Source organism: Hipposideros armiger, unplaced genomic scaffold (genome assembly GCF_001890085.2).
Source record: "Hipposideros armiger isolate ML-2016 unplaced genomic scaffold, ASM189008v1 scaffold_2, whole genome shotgun sequence".
Classification (NCBI taxonomy): domain Eukaryota; kingdom Metazoa; phylum Chordata; class Mammalia; order Chiroptera; family Hipposideridae; genus Hipposideros; species Hipposideros armiger.
Window position 1 is genome coordinate 6,223,289 of NW_017731352.1, and position 18,373 is coordinate 6,241,661.

Genomic DNA, 18,373 nt, shown 5'->3' on the forward strand with positions numbered 1-18,373 from the left:
CCACGTCGTCGCTGGCGACTCATGGCAGCCCAGCTCCAGGTTGAGCTGTTGTTCAGCATCTTAGCTGTGGAGGGCAGTGTCACTGGCCCATATGTGGGATCCGAACCGGGGCCCTCTGGCATCCCAAGCGAGTTCTTAACCATCGCGCCACTCGGCCGGCCCCCGACCTGCTCTTTTTTAAGGCAGTATATTGTGGTCCTTTTCTGACATCGGTAAATATGCTTTTGCATAATGTTATTGGCTATATTCCACTGTATAAGCATACCATAATTTTACTCCATCAATCTCATGTTGATGGACACTCAGGTTGTTTCTAGTTTTTCCCTAATTTTACCAATGCTGCAAGTAATGTCCCTGTGGCCATGCTTTACACAGAGAAGGAATATAAAGGTCTAGATTAGATGGACTAATCTGATTGCCCTTTTCAAGAAAAGACTTTTCGGTTTCTATTTACAACCTCTCTCTTTAAAAAAAAGAAATCTGCATATAAGCACAGCTGCAGCTTGAATATACAATGTGAAGTAGGAGAGAAATAAAAGGTTTATGGGGTTTCAGAAGCTGTGGGGTGAGTTTTTCTTTTCCTGCCACCCTTGATCACAGGACTGCTAAACACCTCTGCCTGTCTGAAAGCTTGATAAATCAAAGCTGAGAGAGATCAGAGCTCCTCAAAGACGGGCACAAAGCAGGCCTCCGGGTCTATGCCTCCTAATGTGCTGCTCTCGACAGTTCAGAAGTCAGGCGTCCTTAGAAAAGGTCAGGAAGGTGTTTCATAACAGATCCCACTTGATAGTGCTCGCTGCCACAGGGAGACGCCTGTGTGTGCTGTGCAGAAGTATGTGAAGTCAAGTGTAGGGCCACAGCTGGAGAGAAGTTTCACCTTTGAGAAGTGGGTCTCCAAGAAGACTCCACCAGAAAATGCCGTCTTGCCCATCCTTTGGAGAGTGGAGGCACAAGGCACATTAGAAACATGCTGAAAAGCAGTCGCGTTCAAATAAGGTCTGAAACCACGTGGAGCATAAATAAATGAATGAAAATAAGTGACACATTGAAAAGTGAGCTTGGGCATTATGGAATTAATAACCAAGGTTCTCCAAATAATATGAACTGTCAGCTGTTTGAAATATCAAACCATCAGCATGAAATTGGGCAGACCTCCTCCTCCAAACCACCATCCAAAGGACATAAGGAAATCCTCCCTGTTTCCTTGGGTTCCTAAATAACCCAGAGGACTCTTGGAGTGCATGTTGCCTTGGTCTTACGTTGCTTTTGTACAGTTTTTAGAGGCCTTGTCAGGCCAACCACATGAGAAGTGCCCAGAACACTCGGAACGAATAATGATGGAGTAGCAAGAGGCCCAGCAGAGCTCTTGGTTGCTGTGGGTCCATCTTCTCCTGTGAACTGACAGTGGGTGTTTTTTTCTCTTGCTCACAGTATGCAACTGATTATAGAGAGGTGATCCACAACACAAGCACTGGAAACGTAACCCGTGAAAAGGTAAAGCTCTTTATAAACTCACTGTGACAAATACTTACAAAGCAAATAATGCTTCTTAATTGAAGGAGCGTACACAATGCTGTAAACTTTGGAGTTTGGGTGGACTGTTTGAAGCACAGGATCTAGGTTTGCTCCTTTAGTTATTTACCAACATCACCAAAGGCCAGTGTCCGTAGCTGTGGAATATTTAGCGGATGGACCCATTTCACCAAATTGGAACTAACAGCCCCTTTTTTCAAAAGTATTTTATAACACCCCTTCTGCTATCCTGAAATATAATTAATAGGTGACTTAACCTACCCCTACATATAGAACTTGTCTGAGGGGCTTAACTTACTCTAGTCATCATTCACACTTTTTTTTTTTTTTGAGTACCTATTGTTTGCCAGACACTGGGCTAGGTCCCAGCCTTCATGATAGAGCTGGAAGGGACAAGGGACCTCAAGGATTTTTCAGTCCAGCCACAGAACTGTCATGGGAAGAAGGAGGTACTTGGCCCTTTCCCCAACCCCATGCATACACCTCCTCAGGTCTGAGAGGCTCTGAGTGCTACCAGCCTTTCTTTGAAGGAAACATTCCGCTTTTTAAAAAAATTGTTGAAAACTACTAATTTAGTCCAATTCACTTCATCTTGAAGATGAAGAACTTGAAGCTCAGAAAATTTATTTAATATCAGAGCTGGGACTAGAACTATGGTAAAAATGCTCTTTCTGTTTTTTTACCATGCTGACATATGGTTCCTGTTGAGATATTCATAAGTGTTTTGATGGAATAAAATGTCTGTCTAATACATGCTTGCAGTAGTGAGATTCAACATCACTGGAAAAAGTAAAGAACCCATTATACGAGGTGTGACAATTAAGTTTGTGAACTTGTTGCAATGATGTTGCTAACCTTTTTTTGATATCAGAGGGATTATTCATTATGAATGTGTACCAACTAGACAAACAGTTAACCAAGTTTACTATTTGGAAGTGCTGAAAAGTCTGCATGAAAAAGTTAGATGACCTGAACTTTTCACCAACAATTCATGGCTCTTACATCACAACAATGTACCAGCTCCCACAGCACTGTCTGTGAGGGAGTTTTTAGCCAGTAAACAAATAACTGTATTGGAACACCCTCCCTACTCACCTGATCTGGCCCCCAATGACTTCTTTCTTTACCTGAAGATAAAGGAAATATTGAAAGGAAGACATTTTGATGACATTCAGGACATCAAGGGTAATGTGACGATAGCTCTGGTGGCCATTCCAGAAAAAGAGTTCCAAAATTACTTTGAAGGGTGGACTAGGCGCTGGTGTCAGTGCACAGCTTCCCAAGGGGAGTACTTTGAAGGTGACCATAGTGATATTCAGCAATGAGGTATGTAGCACTTTTTCTAGGATGAATTCGCAAACTTAATTGTCCGACCTCGTATCTATACATTTTAAGTCAGTGATATCGTGAAATTATCCATGTTGATCTCAAAAAATCTTTTCTGAAATCTGTCAGCGAGGAGGTCATCATTACAGCCTAGCAACAAAGAATTTGTTGACATTTAGGAGGCAAAGTTATAATCATTGACTTTTGATCTGAAGGAGCTTTTCATCAACCACCTCTTCTTTTAAAAGCAACCCTTTGAAGTGAATACCCAACTTCTACTTGAATATATCCAGTGACAGGGAGCTCACTACTTTCTCTTTCAACCTATGCCAGTTTTGAACAGCTTTTAGAGTTAACAACTAGGTGAAATTTTTGTTTGTTGACTTTCCATATCCTTAGAGTCCATCTCCCCTTGATTTTCCTATTGCTTGATTTGTGAAACTGCTGCAGGTTAAAAGAAATTCACGTATGAACTTTTTCTCATTCTGGGCATAGTGTTTCAGTCTGGTGGAAGCACCAAGCAAATGCATCTTTAGTTTTCACTCCTCTGTTGTAAACTTAGACCCTCTGTCCTCTCCGATTCTACAGATCCCCATTGGCACTGAGATCGAAGGGATGAACATTTTAGGATTGGTCCTTTTTGCCCTGGTGTTAGGAGTGGCCCTAAAGAAAATAGGCTCTGAAGGAGAAGAGCTCATTCGTTTCTTCAATGCCTTCAATGAGGCAACGATGGTTCTTGTGTCGTGGATTATGTGGTGAGTGTTGCCCTGCCGCCTACTCTCCCTCTTATTTCTCCTGCCATCTAGAAAAGACCCTGACTCAGTTCTAGGTCACCCATGTGGGACCACCTGGCCCTGGGTTCTGTATGTGGTTGATGCACCACCAGTCGGTCCTGGTACAGGGAGTGATGGAGATGGAGGCAGTTTCTCCTGTTGTCCAGGACCTCGGAGAATCAGGAGTGTAGCATAGTTGCCAGTGACTTCCTCAGCACCCACAGTGACCCCTTACGGTTCTATCATTGGTGATCTACTTATGGGTTCCAGCCATCATCCCATATCATATGAAATGCCCATATCGTCTTGTGGAACAATGAATTCTGTAAGTTTGCTATCAGCTGCATAAAATAAGACTCATTTATCTTAAAATAATAGACTTCAAGCTTCAAAGGGGCCCCTTACTATAGTATTTCACAACATGGAGCACAGCTCCATCTGCACCCCTTGCATCTATAAACTTAGAATGGTCTTTTTTTAAACATAAATATTTCTTTATATAATATCAATGAAAGTGTAATTGTTTTAATAAAAATTGTTAGATTGATTTTTGGCTAAAAGGTAAAAATTTGACCAGATCCCTTAAAGTAACTTCTCAGCAATCATACCAATTTGAGTGGTAATCCCTCATAAGCTTTATTCTGCTGTTTTACTCAAGCCAAACCTCTGTGGGTTTTAGCTTCCACCCACTCGTTGTTGAGAAATTAGTTTATCCTTTTCATGCACAAAGCATTTTCCTAATCATCAACCCTTAAATATTCCAGAACTTCTCTCTCTCAGACGGCACTGGGGTGGCCGCTAGACTAACTTGAGGAGAGAAGCTTGGAATTTGTTGGAAAGTTTGAAATTGAGTGGGAGGCCAAGCCCGGAGCCCCCATTGGTGGTGTTTATTTTGCTCAACCAAACATTTCAGAGTCTGACTCTTATTGCAAACATGACACTTCATGTGACTGTTGTTGTTCTGGGGAGAGGAATAGTTTCAGAAAGGAAAAACTGTTTTTTATCACAGGTTATGTTCTTTTCCTGGCTTATTTATTTAGTCCAAAGTCCTCCCAAAACTTGGTTTAAAGGAAACTCAGTGCAAGAAAGTGATGTTTCTATGTTAAGGCACTTGTTTTTAATCTGGAAACCACTTTATAGTCATTTCTTCACTGTGATGTACTACTTACATAAGCAGGTATTCGGTAAGGCAGCCCCTGCTGTCTAACTGCTGGGCAAGCTCTGTGGCCCAGAAAGTGCATCTCACACAGAATTGGGGTTTAATATGCCTTAACTGGTTAAAGGACCTCAGCCAGGTATGGGAGGGATCTTCAGCAGTAGCTCTTTCTGCTTTCTTTCCTTCAGAAACTACCTACTCCAATATCAAAGCACCTGCCTCACCTGCATTATTCACAGAAATAACTTCTCAGTGGATTAAATACAGGGCCAGCAAAGTTTGTAGGCCATGAGGTCTCTATTGCAACCACCTAACTCTGCCATTGCAGGACAAAAGAAACCATAGAAAATTTGTAATTAAATGAGTGTGGCTATGTTCCAGTAAAACTCATAGTGCCAACCCATGCATTAAACTACCCAGGGAAGAAGGAGGAAGAAGGAAAGAGTCCTCTAAAAGTATTAGAAAAAATATTTAGGTAGAAATAGCTGAATTCTACCGACAAATGGATAAACAAAATGTGGCATATACATACAATGGAATATTATTCAGCCATAAGAAGGAATGAAATTTTGACACATGCTACAGCATGGATGAACCTTAAAGACATTATGCTAAGTGAATAAGCCAGACACAAAAGGATAAATATTGTATGATTCCATTTATAAGAAGTACCTCCAGTAGTCAAATTCACAGAGACAGAAAGTAGAACAGTGGTTGCCAGGATAGGAGAGGGGGTGAATGGGAGTTATTGTTTAATGAATACAAAGTTTTAGTTTGGGATGATGAAAAAGTTCTGGAGGTGGATGGTGGTAATGGTTGCACAATAATATGAATGTACTTAATGCCACTAAGCTGTATACTTAAAAATAGTTAAAATGGTTAATTTTATGTTATGCATATGAGTGTTTATCACAATTAAAAAAACAGAATGATGTAGATGTCTATGTATTGATATGAAAAGACCTAAAGACATAATGCAGGGTTAAAAGTAAGCATACAGGGCCGGCCGAGTGGCGCATTGGTTAGGAGTTGGCTTGGGACACCAGCTCTGAGCAGCAGGGCCCCGGTTTGGATCCCACACGCGGGCCAGTGACGCTGCCCTCTACAGCTAAGATGGTGAACAACAGCTCGACCTGGAGCTGGGCTGCCCTGAGCTGCCGGCAACGGTAGGCTGCAGTGGGGCTGGCCGGCAGTTGGCGTGCATTTTCTTAAGCCCCCATGAGCAGCCGTCCAGAGGCCGGCAAGTAACTGCCTCACCCGGAAGAGCGCAATGATCACAATACCAACATGAGCCAGTGAAGTGACGTCCTCCACAACTAGATTGAAGAACAGAAAGGACAGCAACTTGTCTGTTCCCATTCCCCGACTTCCAATGCTGTTCCCCTCCCCCAATTCCCCAATAAAATCTTAAAAAAAAAAAAAAAAGTAAACATACAGAGGGGTGACCGGTTAGCTCAGTTGGTTAGAGTGTGGTGCTAGTAACACCAAGGTTGCCGATTCAATCCCTGCATGGGCTACTGTGAGCTGTGTCCTCCTTTAAAAATAAAAATTAAAAAATAAAAGTAAACATAGAGTTAAATACATACCTATGTATCTAAATGCATAGGAGGTAGGAATGTTTATGGTGGGGGTTGGGGATTCCTGGCTTGAGGGTTGTGCCTAGAGAGGATTTGGGCCTAATCTATAATGTTGTAATTTTTCAAAAGGAGAATGTATTCATGTGTTATTATGGGATTTTAAATTAATAATACTGCTTAGACTATATCTGGAAAAAAAATTCAGGAAACCAGTAATGTTGGCTTTCTCCAGGGAAGGAGACTGGGTGCTTGGGAGACAGAGGTGGAAGGGAGACCTTATACTATTCATATTTTTATACCCTTTGAAATTTGAACTATGTGACATTATTAACTACATAGTTAAAATTTACCCAAAAAGTCAATGATTATAAACCTCTTCCTCATTTTATATTAAATTCAAAACAACTGACTTTGGTTCTTTGTAGCGCCCATTTATTCCTTCCCTTCCTTTTTCCCATCCCCCGTTAAAAAAAATCTTCACGCTCCAGGAGTGTTTTCCTGAGAGTCATTGTTCATGATTTTTTCCCACGGAATCATGTTTTCCAAACCACAAAGAATTTAAAACTTCACAAAAGTCCCAGTTTTATCTCAGTTCCGTATCACAGCAATTCTGCTAAATAGGTATTAGTCTTTTGTGTTTCTAAGTTCTCAGAACAAGCCTAAGCAAAGCCAGCAGTCAAGCTACAGCCCCAGACAGCAGTCTTGACGTGTTCCTTGCCTTTCCACCTGGGAGCACATACGGCTGGTAGCATCTATCTGGCAAGAACATGCTATATCCAAGGAGGAAGTAGTCTGGTTTCTGGTCCTGACTCCATTACACATGGTGATGTAGCATGTTCATTTTACTCAGTTTCATGGCCTGTAAAATGGGCCTTTCTGCTCCTCAGGGTCATCTGAGGGAGAAATGAAGATCACCTAGTTGAAAGTGCCTGTTTTCTGTATCAGGAAGGACCTACACCTCCCAGCACCTTCATCACATCACCCTCACTGACAAGTACCCTGTGCTCATGCCCTAGGTACGTACCTGTGGGCATCACGTTCCTGGTTGGAAGCAAGATTGTGGAAATGAAGGACATCATCGTGCTCGTGACCAGCCTTGGGAAATATATCTTCACATCTATATTGGGCCATTTTATTCATGGAGGAATTGTCCTGCCACTTACATATTTTGTTTTCACACGAAAAAACCCGTTCAGGTTCCTCCTGGGCCTCCTCACACCATTTGCAACAGCATTTGCCACCTGCTCTAGGTGAGTGGGTTTCGGGTGCCCTTTGGCTGCTCTGAACCATGTTAATATGGGAACCAGGTGAGCCCAGTGGTAGATGCACAGCCAGCACTGGCATCTTGACATATTAGTTTTGAAAACTCCAAATTGATCTCATCTGATATTTTGTATTACCAGCCCCACAGCTCTTACTTATAGGAGCAGATTTCTGGGATTGCCTGTATGAGGGATTGCCTCATTCCTTCTCCTTCTGGCTCCTTGGAGGTCAACCAGATCCTTATTTAGCCATAGGAACTGTGGGTCCTCACCCTAATTGGTAAGGCCTTTGCGTGAGTCACTTCACGCACAACACACTGCAGGGAAGTTTCTAGAATGACAACTGCCTAATTCTCCCTCTGGATGTGTGAATTAGGAAGTAAGACCATGGCAAAAAAAGAAAGCTAAAAAGAAAATAAGACCACGGCATCACGGTGAGGGATACATGCTCAGCTCTCTAGGAATCTACAGTATTATAGGATTATGTAAGTTAGCACAAAAGATACACCTTGTCATTACTGGAAATCCTTTAAAAAAAAATTGGGCTTTCCGAATACATCAAAGAAAACTTTCAAAGGATGGCAGCACATCATTTCATTCTCACATTTAGTTTTTGCCTCTGTACCGCATGTTTCCTCCCCTGCTGAAAGACTATTTATATGACAAAGTAGTGGTGATAAAAAGAATCAGGGAGGTAAGTATCTCTGACTTAGACAGAAACAAACCTACTTCTCAACTGTGCCAGCCACCCTCTGCGAAGCCTGTAGAGGCAGCTGCAGAGAGCAGGTCTTGTTCTTTCTAGTCATCTGTGAACAGAGTCACTCTTTCTAAACTCTCAGAGCCATTTCTGCTTCTTGGCCTAAAAGGGGGGGAAAAAAATCCTAGTTTGCCTTGTACTTTGTGAGGCGAAAAACCATTCATGGGAGGAGATGCACATATGGAGTCAATAGTTCTTTGTTCTCTTGAGAACATTTTACAGCATGAGGCAATGTGTGGTTCTTGAGAAATTTGGCACAGGTGTATCCAGGTAAATAACAGGTAAAACTAGGGAGTCAGATTTTGAATTCTTTGGGAGTTGACAAAACCCCGCATTGTGATAGAAACTTTGAAACAAATCTGATTCTCTTATTTCAAGAGAGACAGCCAGAAATTAGGACGGTGCTCATTGCTCTGTTCCGTGCGTGGTCTGAGCTGAGTAATATGTTACCCTTGGAAGGACTGTTCTCATGGCTGGTTACTTTTCCATTTCTAGCTCAGCAACCCTTCCCTCTATGATAAAGTGCATTGAAGAGAACAATGGTGTAGACAAGAGGATCAGCAGGTTCATTCTCCCCATCGGGGCCACTGTGAACATGGACGGAGCAGCCATCTTCCAGTGTGTGGCTGCGGTGTTCATTGCCCAGCTCAACAATGTAGAGCTGAGAGCAGGACAGATTTTCACCATTCTGTAAGTTCATTATTCCTTCCTTCATCTTTAGGCCTAGGTCAAAACTTGAGGTGTTTCTTCTGTTTTCCTTTGGGAAAAAAAAAAACACCTGATAAATTCCAATCTTGTCATGACTCGGGTGTCTCATTTATGAAATGAGCATAGGGTGAATTCATTATTTGAAGAGATTGGATTATCTCTCACAGGTTCACCCTGCAGAATGTAGGAGTGTGTGCTTTTCAGTTTCCAAGCCGTGGCTGCCATGTGCTGCATTTCTTTGTGCTCACCCCATGCTCTGTGTTAATGGCTGCCCCTGCTGTGCCATCCTCTAGAGTGACGGCCACAGCATCCAGTGTTGGAGCAGCAGGCGTGCCAGCTGGAGGGGTCCTCACCATCGCCATCATCCTGGAGGCCATTGGGCTGCCCACTCATGACCTCTCTCTGATTCTGGCTGTGGACTGGATTGTGTAAGTAGCAAGTCCTAAGGGCACCGAACAAAGGAAAGTCTGTATTGAGTCCTCAGGAGCTTGGCACTCTGCTAGGCCTGGGGCATGCAGAGAAACTTCAAACATGCTCCCTGCCTGGTGAAGGAGCCCACCGTTGTGCTGGCAAGACAAAATTTAGAGCTAGGAAAAATTAAACAACATGAGCGTCAAAGGCCCATGAATGACTATGAAATGTCATTACTGAGAACTTGCTTAGAGCATCCAGGAAGTGTGGGGCCAAGGCCCAGGCTGGGCCCCCAGCACAGGCCCAGGCGGGGTACGAACATCGGTGAAGATTGTTGGCTGCATAGGAGTCATAGCCATTGAAGTAGTGAGCCTTCGAAAATGATTGTCCTTGGCCTGGAAAGTCCAAAAGAGTGATTTCTGTGAGGGAAGAGAAGATGAACCCAGCGGATGTGGGCGCCGTGGCTTAGGCTCCCGGGAGGATTTGGAAAGTTATGATCTAGACTGCCATCACCAGGGTTCCTGGAAAGACGAAACAGTTTCTGAGTGTTGATTCGTGAGTTGCATGATAACTTTTTCAGATATGAACAATAGCTGTTTTATAGGGAAGGTCAGCTGAGGTACTAGTGTTGGACAGTAGAGCATATGGATAAGGAAATGAGCCCTGGCGCCCAAGGACCTGGGTTCAAATGCCAGCTTTGCCTTTTACTACATGTGTGATAGGACTGTTCTGTGTTTTGCCTGCTCACCTGTGAAATGGGAATAATAATAGAACCTACACCAGAGCTGTGGTGGAGATTAAATGAGTTCACATATGCACAGCACATAGAAGAGTTGCAGGCACATGGGAAAGCATGCAGTAAGCATTAGTGAATTAGGTACTGCTGGCCAGGCTAGACAACTCATTAGAGGGAACGCAGTCCCTGAGCTGGTGAGGAGGACAGGACCAGAGCCGAGGGTCAGAGGCCCCATCTCCTTCCTCGTCTGCATGGGGAAGGCAGGCATCTAAGAGACGCTCAACTGGGAATAGGAAAGTAGGCACCAGGGGGGGCTGCCCAGGAGAGACCTGAAGTCACACGAGCCCCCCACCACCGTGTGGCCTCTGATTCCACAGCCCTTAGCTTCTCCAGTACCCTTAGGCAAGTTCACATTTTTCCCCATCTCTTCAAAGTGGGCACAATACTCCCTCTGAGCCCCAGGGACAAAGGATGGTTATTGGGCTAATCCAGGGTTCGGCAAACTTTTGAGATGGAAGAGCCAATCCTGTCCCTCACAACAATTTAAAAATTATTCGAGGGCCAGCCGAGAGGCTCAGTTGGTTAAGAGCTCGCTCAAAAGTGCGAGCTCTGAGCAACTGTGGTTCTATTCCCGGCCCGAGCTAAGTTGCCGCTGAGCTGCCAACAGGTGGCAGGATGGCTCAGCTAAAAAAAAAAAAAAAATTATTCGAGAGCCATAAAACAAATGAAATCACCATTAGGTGAATAATAGCCTTTAAAAAATTTATAAATGAAACTATGATAGTTTTATTTTCATTTTCAATTTTACTTCAGAGCCACATGTACGTACCCAAAGAGCCACAGTTTGCCGACCCCTGGGCTAATCTATGGGAAGACAAGCTTGTGGAAAGGACCATGCTATTTTCTGTGAGGTGTTGTTGCCAATGGCCACAGAACGCATATGACGGTTAATATTCAGTAGAGATGTAGTGTTGAGATGAGAAAAAGAAGGGAAGCTCCCACAGTGTAACAGTGAGTGGAAGAAAAGTTGGACACAAAACCGTATCTACACTATCATCCCAATTGTATGTGATTTTTATATGACGATGTCTATTACACATAAAATACTTGCATAGAAAGAAGACCAGAAGGAAACAGATCTAAATGTTAGTACTGATTTACTCAGAGTTGTGAAATGTAGGTGGGTGACTTCTGTTTTTTCTTTATACTTCTCTCTTTTCCCCCTAGTTTTCCACAGTAAGGATCTATGACTTTCATAAGAATAAAAAATATTAAAAGAAAATCAGGTTAGAGGAAAACAAGGCCTTATGCCCTTGGTAGCATGCTCTCCAGGAGCCTCAGGGTCACGGCTTCTCCACAGCGGTTCAGCCTCCTGTGACGGCGCTGTCCCCCTGGGAGCTCCAGGCGGCATCGGCCATAATGCCTGCCTTGTTCTTTTCCCACCAGGGACCGTACCACCACCGTGGTGAACGTGGAAGGGGACGCCCTGGGTGCAGGCATTCTTCACTACCTGAATCAGAAGGCGATGAAGAAGGGGGAGCAGGAACTGAGCGAGGTGAAAGTGGAAGCCATCCCCAACTACAAGTCGGAGGAGGAGACGTCCCCTCTGGTGACACACCAGAACCCCACTGGCCCTGCGGCCAGCACCCCAGAACTGGAGTCCAAGGAGTCAGTTCTGTGATGGGGCTGGGCTTCAGGCTTGCTGCCGATGGTGGTGCCCCGCCACTGCCACTGCCACCAGGCACTGCTCTCACTGACTTTAGCCTCCCGGGCAATACTTTGGCCCAATCACCAGTTTGAGGGTCACTTCTCGGCACAGGCATTGGGCTTCCCAGCGAGAACTGTTTATGGAGGACCAGGACACCCTGACATTTAGCTTGATCCACATCCAGGTGCAACTATGTGTGCACCAGGCTCCGTTTGAAACATGCCCTTGAGGGGCTAGGCTCTGGGAAACAACAGGTTCATGGGGACCTGGTGGTTAAGGCTTGGAAAAATGCAGATGGACTCTTCATTGCACCCAGTCAGTCACTCTACATTGGGTGCTTTCCGGGCAAACCCAGGAGGCTTGCAGTCATGTCACATTGCCTTGTGAGCTGTAGTAATTGGAAAAATTCCCAAATTCCTAGCCTTGGCTGGAATTCACTGAGCTGGGATTCTAGATGTTAAGAGTTTGTACTACACCTAGGTGTGGCTGCCTCCTGGTTCACTGACTGCTAGTGGGCTGCAGGCTCTGCACACTGTCAAGTTAGAAGTACTCCAGATGGTGTCAGCACTGCTGGGTTCTCTGGTCAGTGGCACTAAGTAAACAATCTAAATTCTGAGGTCAAAGAAAGGAGGGGGAGTCTAGCCTGCAGGGGAAAAGGAAGCAACCTAATTAGGACAGGACACATACACAATTATCCCCATTCTCATCCCAGGCTTGGGGAAGTTTACGGCACCTTGACCTGGGCATCTGACAATACTATAGCTTTATCCCCATCTTCTCTGATTTGGCAGCAGGCCAGAGTGGAGCCTTTTCTGGGGAGGTGTGATGTGGTCATCCCATTCAGGACCCTGGTTAGATTATCACTCTCTTTTAATTCAACTAGAGCCTCCCTAAAATGCTGCTTTCTGGAGGCGGGAGGGGAATGTACACACAACCCCCCCCCCCCCCGCAAATCCTCCCAGTAACTGGGGTGGGCTGCCCCCATTCCCAGGTCCCCAGATGCCCTAGCTTCGGCTGATTTCTGGGGACTGGGTTTCCCTTCCTGCCAGTACATAATAGTTTATAAGCCAAATGTCCACATTCCTCCAGACGCCTGTTGGTTCAGTTTAAATCAAGATGAGGGCCTGTGTGGAGAAGACCAGTGTTGCCAGGGACAGGGAAGGCTTTTCAGGCACAAGACTGCTGTAGCACTGTGGCTGTTGGTGTGTATCTGAAGTGTGACCTGCAGCGAGTCCTGGGGCCTCACTTCACCCCATTTGTAAAATGGGGCTGATGTCACCTGCCTCTTTCCTACCTCAGAGGGATTTGGTGAGGCAAACTGAGTGAATCCATGAAGACAATCATTTCACTTCTTGGATATCAAGTACTACCGTAACACCCCTATGCTCTTATTTTGTGCCTAAGTGGTACCTTTCTCCTCATAGGCCTGGATCTCCTGGTGAAGACAGCGCTTATGGGCAGGGCTGTGTTCTCTGTGTGCATTAGCCGCTTTCATCACACCACTTGCTCTCTTTGTAGTAACTTGATAGCATCAAAGGCAGCCTCTTCCCGATGTCCTTCAAATGTTCATGAATGAACCATCCCACCTCCCGTCGCATTTCTGGGTACCAGACTTCCCTGAGACTCCCAGGCCCAGGCACCATTTCTGCCACCCCACAGCAGGCCATCAAAGCTCCCAAACGATCAGCCTCGCTCATTCCTTTGTTTTCCCTGTTGCTGTGGTTTTGCTGTCACCCAGGCCCTACAGAAGGGAACACACCATCACGATGTGTGTCCCATTGCGGTGAGAATGGATGGACGGGACGGAAGCAGTCAAGCTCCTCCATTGTAAAATTAGGGGCCTGCGCCTGAGCAAAAGGAGTGGGGAAGAGCCGTGGGACACAGAGCTGACCCGGCCAGTGGGAAGGCCCAGCTCCCTCCCAATTCTATACCAGCTAAGCCACTCCCTTCTGTGAAGCCAGGAATGACCAGGAACTGAGCTGAGAGATGCCTGGAAACCTTTACCCTCTTGCTAGAGCTTGTTGCTAATACCTTGAATTTTTCAAAAGGGAAACAATCACATTGTTTGATTCCAAACTGTAAATGAGCATTCACTACTTTTCAGGCTCTAGCACACTTCCTCTTTCCCTCTTCCACATACATATGGCTGTGTATGTACATGCCTATTCTGTGTGTGTATGTATTATTGGTTTAGCTCCAATCAAACAAGTTTGAGTTTAGATAGAGGTGACCTAACTATAAACTGTGTGTCTTCGGCATCCTGATTTTTACTGTTTTTAGTAGTGAATTTCACAAAACGTGGAAATGAGAGCTGGACAGTTAGACCCAGTGCCTGCACCTCTTCTATCCTGGACCTGGAAATGCATCAAGGAGAGCGCTGTGGCCTGGAGAAGGATTCTTCCATGTAACATCCTGATGGTGGTAGCTCCCCTTCCTCTGGGAGGGAGAAGGTGCTGTTCTCTTCCTGTTTCTCAATCCACAAATGGAATCAGACCCGGAGTGACCCAGCTGGGGAAAATCCCACTTTCACATTGTCTGAAGATGTCCCCTCTTCTAACACATTGTAAAAACTGTTCAAATATTGTTCGTCTGACTGTTTTGTATGTGTGAGATTTGCCTTAAACATAGCCGTCCTCCAAAATAAATACAGTATTTCTACTAGGATCTGCATGTTCCTTTATTCCTTTCTTGTTTTGAAGGGGCATTTACTGATGGAGTTCTTCTAGGGGATGGCCTGTGGGTAACTGAATTGATTTTTTTTTCTAGCTTTTAGCCAGCATGACCCCCTGAGGCAGGGTAGGTCTGCTCTGGTGGGCAAAACTGCTGTGGGGTGCTCACTCAGGAGGCCGTAGCTGGTGAAGCCCAGCTGCCCCTGGGCTTCTCCCATTTCACGTTGCAGGGTTCTTGCAAAAAGTGAGCAGTTTTGCCCCCTACTTCCATAAAGTTAAGGCTTGTTAGACAAACTAGGTCAACGGGACTTAACTGAGCATCTATTGTAAACCAAGAGCCAAGCTCCATAGGATTACTGAGAAAGTCCCAGCATAAAGCAGTTGCCCATCCCTCTACCATCTTCACCACCACACCCAGCCCATTCTTTTATATAATCTCGTTTCTAGCAACACCACATTCCAGCACAATTAGGGAATTTAAGAGTCTTTTATAGTAAGATTATCCTACAAGCTCACACTGGAAGGTTAGTTTCCACTCCCTGGGGCTTCTGAATAAACGGGTCCCCTTTCTGAACCTGGACATTTTCAGCTCTTCATGTCGTACAGGACCTGGCTTTGATTTCTGGGCAAGGTTCCAAGGGATGAGGAGGGCGTTGGCACAGATCAAGGGCCTGATGGGGCCTGTTACCTAGTGACATTTTGGTTCCCATCTGGAGTGTGGCTGTCTTGATCGTCTGTTATGGAGGATGTTTGGGGGCTGAGGTTCATCCTCAGTGATTCCGCTGTTCAATGTGGTCAAATCAAGGGGAGTAATTCCGTAAGCCACCTCTTCCAAGTGAGCAGTAAGAGCGCTGAAGTTTACCTGAGCCTTCTCAGAGGAGGCGTCCAAGGACATCGTGAATGGCATAAACCATATAGCAAGGAAGAGTGGGCACTGTCTGGGTTCCGGTCCTGGCTTTGCCATTTGCTTGCTGTCTGACCCTGGGCATGATAACCTCGCCATGCCTCAGTCTCCTCATCTTTAAAATGGGGGTAATGATTGTACCAATGGCATGGGCTATGCTGAAGAGTAGAGGAGTGAATATACAGAGGGTGCCAAAAACATGTATACACATTTTTAAAAAGGGACAAACTATTAAAATTGTAATAGTATATAAATACTGATAACAAAAGATGAATACAAGTCACGTTTGACTTCTGCAATTACAAGAGGTGCTCAAGAGTGGTTACCATCAGCATCCAGACACTTCTGATTATGGCGAACTACTGCTTGAGCAATGTTGACCAACGTGTCCACTTGTATACATATTTTTGGCACCTCTGGTATGTAAAGTGCTCAGAAATGTGTCTGGTACGTGGAACATGCTGTCAGCGCTGCCTCTCAAATCAGACACCGTGGCAGGTAGGTTCCCAACCAACCTGTGTCCCTTTGTGTCTGGGCCCAACAAGCGGCACGCTCATATTTGATCCCTCTTCCCCTTCACAGAGAGGAAGATCTATTTCAACTCATGAGCCCCTCTGCTTATCCGTACCTGTGTAGTACCAGAGAAGGCCCATTTTGCATATTTGTTCTAAAAATATTTAGACACCTGCTTAAAAGGAACCAGGCCTTGTAAAACAATTGTCAGCATGCATGTGAAGGTCCTTATTCACAAAAGAAGCCCTCCACTCATGCTTTCCTTTCTTTAGCTATATCCTCCCAAGTTGCAACTCAGGATGCAGACAGCTCCCACCAATACCCTGCCTTCTACAGAGGAATTTACTCTCCTGGCCCAAGCTGAACCCCTATACTTCACACCCAGGGGAGCCAAAGGCAGGCTGGGGTGTGGGGGTTCTGGTCTGCCTCCCAGTGTCAGGACCCTCCACCTGCAGGCCCCTTTACTTGGGGCTGTCAGAGAGTGAGAGGACATAGTAAGAGGGAAAATAGTAAGTCATTTGAAAGAACACTTCCCCCCCTTAGAGGAAAATGGCCATGAGTCCTCACTGGTTTTTCATCTTTTCAGAGAATTGGAACTAAATCCTAAAATTGATCAAATCAGAGTCTCAAACCTGAATTATTTGTTTTAGGAACAATATATCAGTGTTGGGCTGGATTTTTAGCAGATTTAGGATTATTTGGAGCAAGATGCTAGATTCAGATGATCACTTTGGGATTCTTGGGGTGGCTGAACTTGTGAACTTGACCCAGATCCTAGGGCATAACTGTCCCCAGGCTCTCTCTGCCTTTAGGAGAAAAGGAAAATCATGTATAAAGTTCAAAAGTGTTCCTTTGTGAAAAGATAGTTTCAGGGGTGTGCTGAGGTCAGTAAAGTTTCAGCATCTCTTTACTTTTTTTAATAATAGCTTTATTGAGATATAATCCATATACCATAAAATAAACCCTTTTAAAGTGTACAATTCAGTGATTTTCAGTATAGGCACAGAATTGTGCAACCATCACCACAATCTAATTCCAGATTTTTATCACCCCATAAAGAAACTCAGGACCTCTGGCACTATACCTCCTGTCTACATGGATTTGCCTATTCTGGGCATTTCATGTATAGAGATATAGATGTTTCCTTTTTTTTTTAGCTGAGCCATTCTGCCACCTGTTGGTAGCTCAGCTCAGGTATTGAACTGGCGACCCTGTTGCTCAGAGCTCACATTCTTGAGCGAGCTCTTAACCAACTGAGCCACTTGGCCGGCCTAGATGTTTCCTTTTATAGATACATCCCAGTAGAGAAAATTGACATTCAAAATGTAATCCTCACCCACCTTCCCACTACACCCATTCTTCCCACACACTCTCAAAGGAGATCCTGTAAAATCTTAGTCACCAAATACAGACAATGATTTTAGCCTATTGGGGGAGAAAAAAGATTCCTGGTTAATGGGTTAACCAGAACACTTAACTAATTTGAAGACCCTCTTCCCCAAACATGTATAACTGATGAAGGTCTATGGATCTAGACTACATGCTAGATCAAGCTTGGTGGCCCCCTCCACCCAGGTCAGGGCCAACTTGCCCATTAGGCACAGTACTCACAGGGCCTGGGGCCCACAATACTTTTAGGGGCCCACAAAAAATATATATTTTTTAATCAAAAGAAAAAAATACACTCAAATCTGAATTGTATTTGTCTTTATACCAACACAGTTATAAAATATAATCCTTTATGTTTCAATGGAAGAAGGGCCCATGACAGCAAAAGTACAAGGAGCCCACGAAAGTCATATGTGGCGCTGGCCTCTGTTCTGCCCTCCACTCCCAGCACCAGCCTCCTTGGTTGGTGGCTGCATCTTGCCCCTGCCCAGGGCTCATGCTGGTCACCACCTACATGTTTGGGGACTTTGCTGTTGGCACCTGCTGCAGACCAAGGAGTGGAATCCCAATTCAGGAGTCAGCAATTCAGCATTGCCTCCCCTCTGGCCAGTGGCCCAAGTTGAGCTGACAGGACTTTAGCTCCAGGGTCTGGGTGACACAGGCAGAGCAAAGCTGACTGTGGTAGCCAGCCCTCTCCCAACACTGTCCATCAAGCCCCTCCCCATCAGGCCAGTGGCTCTGTGTCCTGAGAATGTCTCCATCTGATGGCTACTGGGTATCAGGCATGTCCATCACTGAGGATGGCCCACCCCAGGCAAATTGGGTAGGCGGGCAGGACAGTTTTCTGTTATATGAGAACCTCTATGACAGCCTCAATTCTGCCTCTTGTCCCATAAAACGTAAATAACTTACTACCTGGTCCATTATGGAAAAAGTTTGTCAACTCTTGCT

The 18,373-nt window shown here is 45.0% G+C and overlaps 1 protein-coding gene across 1 annotated transcript in view; it reads left to right on the forward strand.

The window, feature by feature from the left end:
- Positions 1-14,611, forward strand: part of SLC1A4 (solute carrier family 1 member 4) — a 27,668-nt gene extending 13,057 nt beyond the window's left edge. The window contains exons 3-8 of the mRNA XM_019635473.1: positions 1,432-1,494; positions 3,448-3,614; positions 7,382-7,615; positions 8,880-9,074; positions 9,386-9,520; positions 11,686-14,611. Coding sequence (XP_019491018.1) covers positions 1,432-1,494; positions 3,448-3,614; positions 7,382-7,615; positions 8,880-9,074; positions 9,386-9,520; positions 11,686-11,920 — 1,029 coding nt within the window. The 3' untranslated portion in view covers positions 11,921-14,611. The remainder of the gene's footprint in view (positions 1-1,431; positions 1,495-3,447; positions 3,615-7,381; positions 7,616-8,879; positions 9,075-9,385; positions 9,521-11,685) is intronic.
- Positions 14,612-18,373: the final 3,762 nt, after the last annotated feature.